Source organism: Condylura cristata, unplaced genomic scaffold (assembly GCF_000260355.1).
Source record: "Condylura cristata isolate star-nosed mole 26May11 unplaced genomic scaffold, ConCri1.0 scaffold00001, whole genome shotgun sequence".
NCBI lineage: Eukaryota > Metazoa > Chordata > Mammalia > Eulipotyphla > Talpidae > Condylura > Condylura cristata.
In genome coordinates, this window is record NW_004567102.1 from 29,564,755 (window position 1) to 29,574,916 (window position 10,162).

The following is a 10,162-nucleotide window of genomic DNA, read 5'->3' on the forward strand; positions in this document are numbered from 1 at the left end:
TGAGCATAACCTTCCCTGAAAGCAAGTCCACATGATTTTTTTCCATTTGCTTTCACTGGCAGAGAATCTAAGAATGAAAACATTAATGAGTGAAACATTAATGAGTGCTCATTTAAATATCCCCATCTATATTCATGTTCTAATAAAAATATAAGGTAACATAGGTATTGACATTTAATTTCTACTTAAAATAGTGTCTTTAAAATGAAAGGTATCCTACAGCTATTCTTTGTATAATTGACTATTCTTTTATAAAGCACTCAGACCACAAGAGGATCATATAAAAAAAACTTTTATTATGCAAAAATTACTATGAAACAAAATGGGGGATAATCTTACATGCCAAATACAGTACAGTTACTATAATAAATTGTAAAGACTTAGAAAACATTATATTAGCTTCATTTATCAATGTGTATGTTTGAGTCATTGCATATGCAGCATTTCACCTTTCAGGCACAAAAAAAGGATACGTATTTGAGAAAATATTCATGGAGTGACTTGTTAAACTACTTGCTAAACATTTAAGCCAATTGTATATATATATATTTTTAAAGATTTATTTATTTATGCACACAGAACTGGGGTACAGGCCGGAGGTGCAGGGTCAGTGATAAGATTCACCAGAGACAGAGTGGGGAGCAGAACAGGCAGACCAACGAGGTACACTGCTGAGGGGAGCAGCCTGCAGTCAGGGGGTGTCTGCCGCACCATGTGGATCACCTCTGGGGCAGGGTGGGGATCGAACTCATGCTGAAGTGGCTTTAGCTTCTTAGTGCTGTGCTTTATTTAACCCACTGTGCCACCAGGGAGGGCCCTGTATATTCTATTTTAAACACACTAAAATTAGGGTCTATGTAAGTGCTATTTTAAAATTTGACATCATTCCTCCTGTAGACCTCAGTAGAAGTTATAATTCCTTCCCAGTTATTTTAGCCTATTTACTTAAACATAAGAACCCTAGCTTCATCTACTTTCATAATGCTTCCAAATGTTAAGAGCTAGGAAAATCGTTTTAAATGGTTCTGTGCTCCTGCTACAAAAGTAGTTTTAATAATAAACCAGCACCTACATGTCAGATTTGGTTGGGACTCACCAGTGGTTTTAATGGTCAGACTATCTGAGCTCTTCTCCCCATTGCATAGTCAGTGTGTACTCAGTCAGGGGTTAAAAAATTTTAGCATGAGAGTCAGCAAATGTAACTAAGAAGGACTACACTGTGATAACAAAAGCCCCATGGATCTCAGCTAGTTATTCATGTTTACACCCCAAGGTTGGACTGCAGTGGCCCCCTGGCCCCTGGCACAGCACACATCAGAGGACAGTGAGTCAGGGCAAGGCCAGATTCGAGGGGCAAACTCACCCCTAGCCAGTGAGAGAAGGTGGAGCCCTAAGTCTCAGCAATTATCCTGGGTGAGGGATAAGGGCCTCACCCCATCTTGAGGCTACGAACACAGACCTTCATCATCTAGGAGCATGAAAGCCCAAATGGATCCAAGATTAGCCAAAAGGAACTCATAGAACTTTTGAGGTTTGCAAACTCTTGTTCAAATTAAGTGTCCCCAGAAAGAGAAAGGGTGATTGTGGGGCAGGGGAATATCTGGTAATAAATCTGTGTTAAGAATCACAAGACCTGCTGTCTTGGTAATTAGTTGAGTCTACTTTTTCCTTCGTAAAATAAAAAGTTGAACTGGAATGATCTCAGTGCTCTCCCTAACTTTAAGTGTCTGTACTGGGAATCACAGGTGAGTGCTAAGAATTTAGTAATCTGCTCAAAGCCTTTTGAACATAGTATCTTCACTCCCTGTCTAATCCTTTTTTGATCTTGGTCCCCAGCAAGTATTTTAATTCAGATGCTGGGCTCTGTGGGAAGCTTTCTGCTAGTATCTTTCTCTCTCTCTTCAACAGATGTTGGTTCTTTCAAACTAAAATTCCCATTGTTTTCTTTGATATTTCAAATTCTTTTATTGCATTTGTAAAAGTGCAAGAGGGAATCATTAGTGTAAAAATTTCCATTAGGGAATTTTCCTTTTTGCAATTAAACATGCTGTTGGGTAAGGTAAGGTATAGGAAAATGATTAAATGCATATGAACTCCTGTGAGTTATTAGAGGTTATTTGGTTCTTTGGGGTCTCCTAGGATACACAGTTGTTTTTCCACCAACCCACACATCCTCTACATTCCAAATAAAGTCTTTGGAATCTGCTGGGCTTTTTAAGACTCTCACAACTCTCTTTCTATGACTTCACCATATCATTAAAAATCTAAAGTTATTTAGCATAATTTAATAGCATTAGCAAGATTTGTAACTGTATCCAAGGATATGAATTTGTTTGTTGTAACAACCGCCTGAACAGTCCAAAAGGCAATTCAAAGAAGAAAACACACACACACACACACCACATCAATTTTCAGTAGTTTTATTGAAAAATGCCTCTTTTGTTTCAGAAATAAATAATATAAGGCAGTGAAATTCACAATCTGCAGTTAAAATATAAAAGCAGCAATTCTATGTTCATAGTCTTGCAAACATTTCCAACTGCTTTTGATAACTAAGAAACATTATGTTCTGAAAAAAAGTTCATACTAAATATACAACACAAACATGCAATTCCATCTCTGCAGATAATCTGCAATTTGGCATAAATGTTAGTGTGTCTAAAACAAGAGGTTTAAGGCAATATGGAAGTGTATCCAGTTGATACAATAATTTCAGCTACAAGGCTTAAGGTTGTGGTGGTTAAAGGAGATGTAGAAGAGCATTCTACGCCCTAATGTATAACAGAAGGGAGAAGAGGAAGATAAATAATTGCAATGGAGTTGCCTTCTCCCTCCTTTTTGCTCTCAGGAGGGGAATTACTTGAATGATGGTGTCACTGAATTGCAAATAAGTATTGGAAAAGATAACCGGCCCTCTGGAAATTAACAGTAGTTCTGGGTTCCAGGACTGACTGCTTAAGCGCAGAGTTTCACTGAGGCTGCCCACCGTGCTAACGAAAGGCACCAGGCACGTTTCCCTTCTTGCAGCTTTTGTGAACAAGTATTTTGCAAGCATTTCAAGGGCAAAGGCAAAGATGTCTACAGGCTGTGTGCTGCAAACTAGGCTCTCTGTAGAAACAGGTTCTCTACAGTCAGAAGGGGACTCTCTGATGACGCGACGCAGGAAGAAACATCGCAGATAACACGCACACTGCTCTATCTGACCTGTAAATGAGAATCCCGACACCTCCCCCGGCCCGGCCGGCCGCACAGAGCCGGCTCTCAGGTTCACTGCCCGGGGCCGCGGGGCAGCGCGCGCCTCCAGCGCGCGTGAGGAGGATGCTGGTCCGCCGGCTCGTCGGCACCATAGTCCTCGTACTCCTCGGCAGTCCTCTCCGGCTCCACCGGCACGATGAAGGGCTCGCGCTCGGGCAGGTAGGCCCCGCCCTCGGGCACGTACGGCTCTGTCCGATTCAACATTACAGTTATGGCATGATTGAAGGCACACACCGTAAAGCTAAATCATCACCCGAGGTGACGGCACTCGCGTCCTAATCTCACAACTATAAATAGATGAGTTACACTGTTCTAATTATTTCCATTGGCAGAGAGAATTTGGCGGTGAGCAAATAATCAAATGGCACTGTTTTTCTAAACCTTCCAAGGTCTAGAGGTAAATACAATCATTGCACAAATACCTGGAAAGGATCCAAGACTGGGCCAAAGAACTGTAAACGCAGAACCTAGGCAGGACTTCGGCAAATTCCCAACTAACTGTTCATGATTTCAAACTCCTCAATTCAAATAACAATTCGGAAAGATGAGGAGGTGAGGGGAAGTTTTATTGGCTCCTAGAAACTGAACTCTGGAGGTGAAAAGCACTATCACCAGGTAATATACAGTACGTGACATTTCCTGTGGCTGTGTCTCCACAGGCTAAGTTACAGCTCGTGGGTGAGGAACACCCGTGACTACAGCAAAACAGGAAGGAAAAAGTGATTATAAAACTTTGGCTTGAAAATTGCAATTACAAAATCCAGATGAGAGTACACGCACAAAAACACTACTAATAATAAGACAGATGCCCTGAATCAGACACATTGCTAACAAGCAAGAGATGAGGAGATTCCATTTGGTGTTATTCGGGCATAGAGCAAGCAGCAGGCTTTGATGCACAAGCTTGTTGTAGAATTGTTAAGTAATTTTAGTAGAGAGGATCACGTACAAATCATTTACAAGCCACAATTAGTTTATTATTTACATAAGATATATCTCTTTAACCAGGTTAATAGTTTTTCTCAAAAATGGCATGATCGCTGCTGGTTAGTAGTTTTATTATGCCCCTCCTTCACCACCAAGGCTCCTCATGGCTGTGTGTTTAAACATTTCTTTTTAATAGGATTTTTCTACATTATTACTGAAATGCATCAGGCATATAAACTAACCCCACTGCTTTTGTTTCATTCAAGTTAGTATAGAGTCTGCACCCTCCTTTATGATGTCGACCCGCTTCGTTAACCATATCTGTGGTGAATTTCCATACAGACTCATTTCCTAATAAGCACGTGCGCAAACATCTCAGAAACAGGATTTTCATGTATTCAAACTGTAAGCAGCACTGGAGACTTAGAAAATTTGTTAGCCGGAACCTGAAACAGGTCAAAGATGATAGTTTTTAAAAGTTGAATTACTATGCAAAAAATATATATACATATCCATCTAAGTATGTAATGGTTAAAGTATATCTCTATATATCCATATATTTCCAGTTATTCACACATGCCATCTGGCAGAGGTAATTTAAATTTATTTATTTTATAGAGAATAAATTATATTTTTTGAATAGGTGGCATGAGAATTTATATTAAGATTTGTTAGTACTTTTGGCCATATGTAACATAAATATATAGATATATAGATATTTAGCTGTTCAACTACTCATGCACTATTTGCTAGTAGCCAACCATATCAAACAGCAATATCATACTTAAAACTTGCAAGATGCTTGCTGGTGCACTGATGAAAAGGTCGCCACAGACCTCCACATGATGTTTTTATTTCCAGAGCAGTGTATCTCCCCAGTCCCTGAATTCCCCAAAATTAAACACAAGAAACTTCTGCCCTCACAACTGTCAAACACTAGAATTTCACTACTGGATCTTTAAAAACAAAAAATTAAGAGCCAGATTTCAAAAATGTTCAATCCATAGACAGTGTGGAACAGTGGGCTATTTTCAGTCATCTGCACCATGTTATCAGTAGTTTGCTCATGAATTAGAGTTCAAAACAAAAGTTTGATATATATTCTTGGCATTCTATAGTTGTAGCCAACAAACCCCTTTCCCCAACCTTTAGGTTAACTTTTTTTTTTTTTTTAAGATAAACTGGTACCCTCTCTTTGAACTCCAATGAGAAATATACTGTGATTAGGTAATTATTGGAAGGAAAAGAAAGCAATCAGTTCCTAATGACAAAATAATATTGTATGCTTGCGAGACAATATTGCTACATAATCAAAACATACATTGAGAGAGTTGATATTTAAGAAATCCTTAAATCAATCCTCCTTCAATTCTAGGGAACTTCATTTCCATAAAGGTACTTTACACAAGTGAATCTGAGTCCCTACAAAGGCAGCAACATACCTGGGTACCCTTGTCCATTGTACGGGATGCTGGCACACTGGGATGAGTCACAGTATCCAGGAGGACCTGGGGGACCTCGGATACCTGAGTTTCCAGGACGACCAGGAGGGCCAGGGGGACCTCTTGAACCTGTGGACCCAGGTGGGCCTGTTCTGGATTCTCCTTGTGGACCTAGAGTGGAGACAAAGCAAATATGTCTCCCCTCTTGTGAAAATCATTTTCTAAGATGCTCAACAACACATTGGAACCTCCACTGTCTCAAGACCAGATGGATCACTGGTATATGTGAAGAAAATATTTCCTTTAGAAATCACCAATGTGAACCAAAGTGTGATGGGACATTTCTAACACAAAGTTAATGCCAACTACTTTAAATGATTTTACTCAAAGAAAACGGACTTAGCAAGAATTAAGTACAATTAAAGATATCAATGAATTCTCTGGTTTGCTTCTACTATTGCAGAGATAGGAATCCTGGAAGAAAATGATTATATTAAGCTATATTAGAACAGCATGAAAATCCAGGGGTGCCTGAGCCATACCTCCAGACAATGTGAAGCATGTTACTGTGGATCCAGTGATTACTTACAGCGAACAAAAAAGCAAGGATTTATCTGCCAGACTTGACCTTGGTTGGAAAGGTCCCATACACTTATATGCAGGGGGAAAAAAATTAACTCCCATCTACTACATGCATAAAATAACTAGTCAGCTATTGTTTCTTCCCAAAACATGAAGAAAGTATGAATGAAACCTTGTAATGTGTCAAGCTTTGTAGTGAGAATATATTTTTTCAGTCTAGTAACTCCATCTTGAATACTAGGACAGAAAATGACATCATCGCCCACCAGGTCCAAACAAAACAATAATTTCATGAAAAAGAAAATAGCAAGTGCTAACTTATACCTTCCTGTAGTAAGGCTACAGTAAATGCTTAAAAGAAGGGGATAACGCATTTATTGAACAGAGAATGTAAAAATAAGGAGGTTATACCCATTGAACTTCTTGCTAAGATATATTCCATGATAATAGACATGCCTGAAGCTTACCAGATAAAGTCATGATCTCTTGGGGGTTGCTTGTTCTTTCAACATTCATTTAATTTACCAACTGATTTACCCCCAAACCTACCTGGAGGACCAGGTGGCCCTCGTGGTCCTGAAGATCCGATGCCCCTTTCCCCTTTCTCTCCTGGCAAACCTAAGTAAGTACAAAAAGAAAAGGCACAGATTGGAGGCAAAGGGGAGTTTGCAGAAAACTTGTACTTTTCATCTTAAATGATAATACTTGATTCAAGTAATTCATTTCCCTTAGTGAAAACAGAATCTAATTTTTCACAGAAGTTCACTCTTTAAGCCAAATTCTTTCTAGACATTTGTGTAATTCCAGATTCATGGCCAAGAAACAAATCTGGCTACAAGTCAGGGAAAAAATTATCTGAAGAAAACAAACATGTCTAATATATTTTTTAGAACGAATAATTAAGAACAGAAATCCTAAATAGTTACAACTCACTGAAGAATGTCTTAGACGTATCTTATCATTAAGAAGCCCCATTAGTACAGCATCCAAAGCATCAGAATTATAGAAATACCTAAATTTTCTACAAAATGTCAACTACCACTATGATGAAAATGACTATGTAGAGTTCAGAAACATCTGGAATTAGACAATCCTATTTTCCTTCTTTTTCCTCCAATTACATTGATCTACCATGAAATTAAAGCCAAACAAACTCATAAGATCAGTGCCAGGTCCTGAATAAAGGAACCAAAAGAATTTGGATCTAAAATTGTAAGGCTGCTTATATTCAGTTGCTACCCAACTCTTGCCAGTCACAACAATTAATACAATTTTAGTGCCTGATTTAGTTTGCCAGGATAGCTTTTCCCCATGGACAGCAACAACAACAACCAGAAAATAGCACATCTTTACTAAGATTTCTGACCAAAGCACACTGTTTTCTAAGATTAGAGGACCTCTGTGTCCTCTAGCTGTCCAAGGGAGAAGACTGATCATGAACATCTCTTCTGGGGCCCAAACAAGACTAGTTAAAGTAGTTTTCTAAGTTCAGTCTCCCAAGAGCTTTTCCACCTCATGCAGCTTCCACCTTCAAATTCCTCATGCTGTGTGTGCAGTAACCAAAAACACCTACCTCTCTCTCCTGGGGGGCCCTGCATCCCAGGTGTGCCAGGGAAACCTGGTCGTCCCCCAGGTCCTGGCTCTCCTCTGGCTCCTGCACTGCCAGGGGGGCCAGGAGGACCTGGGGGGCCTGGCTGGTTGCGACTGGAGTGGTAGTCATTTGGAATCTGATTCAGCATCTGATTGAATCTATTCATCTGACCTACAGAAAGAAATGAGACTGGTTAGAAAGAAGTCCAAAATGGAGGAATGAGAAGATGAAACTGTTCTTTCTCAGTGTTTAGTGAAAACCATTTGTGTTCCTTTCCCTCCAAGAAACATTCTAATTAGAATCATAAAATTAAATTAATACATGTCAGTATAAAATGATCCCTGAAAAATAATTGTTTCCACAAGATGATAACCAGTCAGCTACAAGTATTATAAAGATAAAAGAGTTGTAAAATTTTAATGTGGCTCTGCTATAAAGCCAGATGATGTCCCTCAAAAAGAGCCTACTTTAAATTAAGAAGTTGCATCATTTTTGTGTGCACCTAAGGTAAAGATGACCAGACTATAGTGTAAATTGCAATTGCTCATGGGCTACATTGAGAAATGTTGATTTCTATATGTCATATTCAAAAAGAATGATTCACTATATTTGGGGTGTGGCCCAGAAACTCAAATTTCTCACCAGCTACATAGGTGATTCTAATCAAATGTTCCTCAAAACAACCTTAGAGAAACACTGATTAAGATTTCTGAAAGCAGGAATACAGAGTTTAAGACCACACTCAGACTGTAGGCCCTGGCTTAACTACTTAACAGGCTTATAGAATAAGAGAAAAGAGTGTGGAAAATAAGAAAGCAATATAAAGCTTCCCATCAAAATGGATTTTCTATGATTAAGTTAATCTTGCTGGGCCTCTCCCTAAAAGTCATAGAATAACTTGAATGTCATAACTTAAATGACATTAAATGACCTAATGTTTGTTGTTGCTATATATATATATATATATACAGAAAAAGATTACTGAAAATACTAGTATGGGAACTGAAAAGCCCTCTTAAAATATGATAGCTGTTAGGTAAGGCTGAATATAAAGATAATAGGCGACTATGTTTGCCCTTGTGTTCTTGTTTCATCTTAATAGCAATCATTAAAACTATCATCATCTTTATATAACCAAATAAAAAATTGACAATGTGTAGAAATAAGAACTCACCAAAAATAAAATAAGAACAAGTGTCTTAGAAACTTAATGACTCAAACTCTGCATTTTCCTGCAATTAATTACAAAGCCATTCATAGATTTAAAAGAAATTTTACCACTTATCAACTGTTCACAGACTTGTCTTGCAACTGCTCGCATCATATTCTGGGAAGCAATGTCCCCCTAATTAATTAAATAAATGAGAATCATTAGCATATTATTTCTATGGTTTCAGACATTAATGTTCAATATGCAAATTAAAGAGCTCAAATTTTAAGAAATACGTACTCTATCACCTTTCTCTCCTTTCAATCCAGATGCACCCTGAAATATAGGAATTTCATACATTAGAAGTGGACAAATATGGTGTAACATGATTCATGAATGGATGTGATGAAAGAGAGCAAGATCTATAGTCTGAGTTAGCAAAATGACATAATATTTACAACTATGTTACTCGGATCTTGCTTGTCTGTAAAAATAAATCTGATCTCTCTCCCTGTCTTCTCAATTACTTTCTTCTCTCTCTCTAAATTATGTGATAAGTTGTGAATTTGTTGATCACACGTTTAGAAGTGATATACTATGTATGCCTTTATGATTTTACTCACAATCTAGACCTGGAACTGAAATAACATGTGAAAGTTATTTTGGTACCATTGTACTTCCTCTACATCACCATGGCTGTTAGATCAGCTGGTTATTGTAGATTGCACAGGATCTTCATCTTGGCTCAGCTTAGTAAATACTAGAGGGCTTTTTGTCAATTCCCTACCTAAATGTATCTTACTTCAGTGATTATCTGTGCAATGGGTATAAAAAGAATGAGATGTCTTCTTATAAATAACTCACTCCAAATAGTGATCCCACATTCAAATACAAGTACAGAATATTTAACCCTTCTCTTTTAGACATCTCACTGACTATGTGAGGATCTTGGAATAAGTTTTCTTTATAGTGCAAAAGATTTTTTCTCTTAGTAAAGTATATCAAGACTGCCAACTGCTATTGTGGAAGGAAGAGCAAAATGATTGACAATTACGGCATTCGGGTAATATCCCAAACCAAACCATTTCATACAATCACCAAGACTTTTGCCTGAATTACTCCTATTTCCCAATGTCATCCTGCTTCCATTTTGACCCTTTATAGTCTATATAAAGGGTCTATATAAAGGGTCTATATAGTATATATTATATATCT

The 10,162-nt window shown here is 38.1% G+C and overlaps 1 protein-coding gene across 1 annotated transcript in view; it reads right to left on the bottom strand.

The window, feature by feature from the left end:
• Window positions 1-3,181: 3,181 nt before the first annotated feature.
• The window catches only part of COL12A1 (collagen, type XII, alpha 1), a 105,252-nt gene continuing 98,271 nt past the window's right edge, over window positions 3,182-10,162 (bottom strand). Inside the window, exons 61-66 of the mRNA XM_012722811.1 lie at window positions 9,248-9,283; window positions 9,076-9,142; window positions 7,780-7,968; window positions 6,756-6,824; window positions 5,625-5,795; window positions 3,182-3,443 (exon numbers count right to left, since the gene is read on the bottom strand). Coding sequence (XP_012578265.1) covers window positions 3,268-3,443; window positions 5,625-5,795; window positions 6,756-6,824; window positions 7,780-7,968; window positions 9,076-9,142; window positions 9,248-9,283 — 708 coding nt within the window. The 3' untranslated portion in view covers window positions 3,182-3,267. The remainder of the gene's footprint in view (window positions 3,444-5,624; window positions 5,796-6,755; window positions 6,825-7,779; window positions 7,969-9,075; window positions 9,143-9,247; window positions 9,284-10,162) is intronic.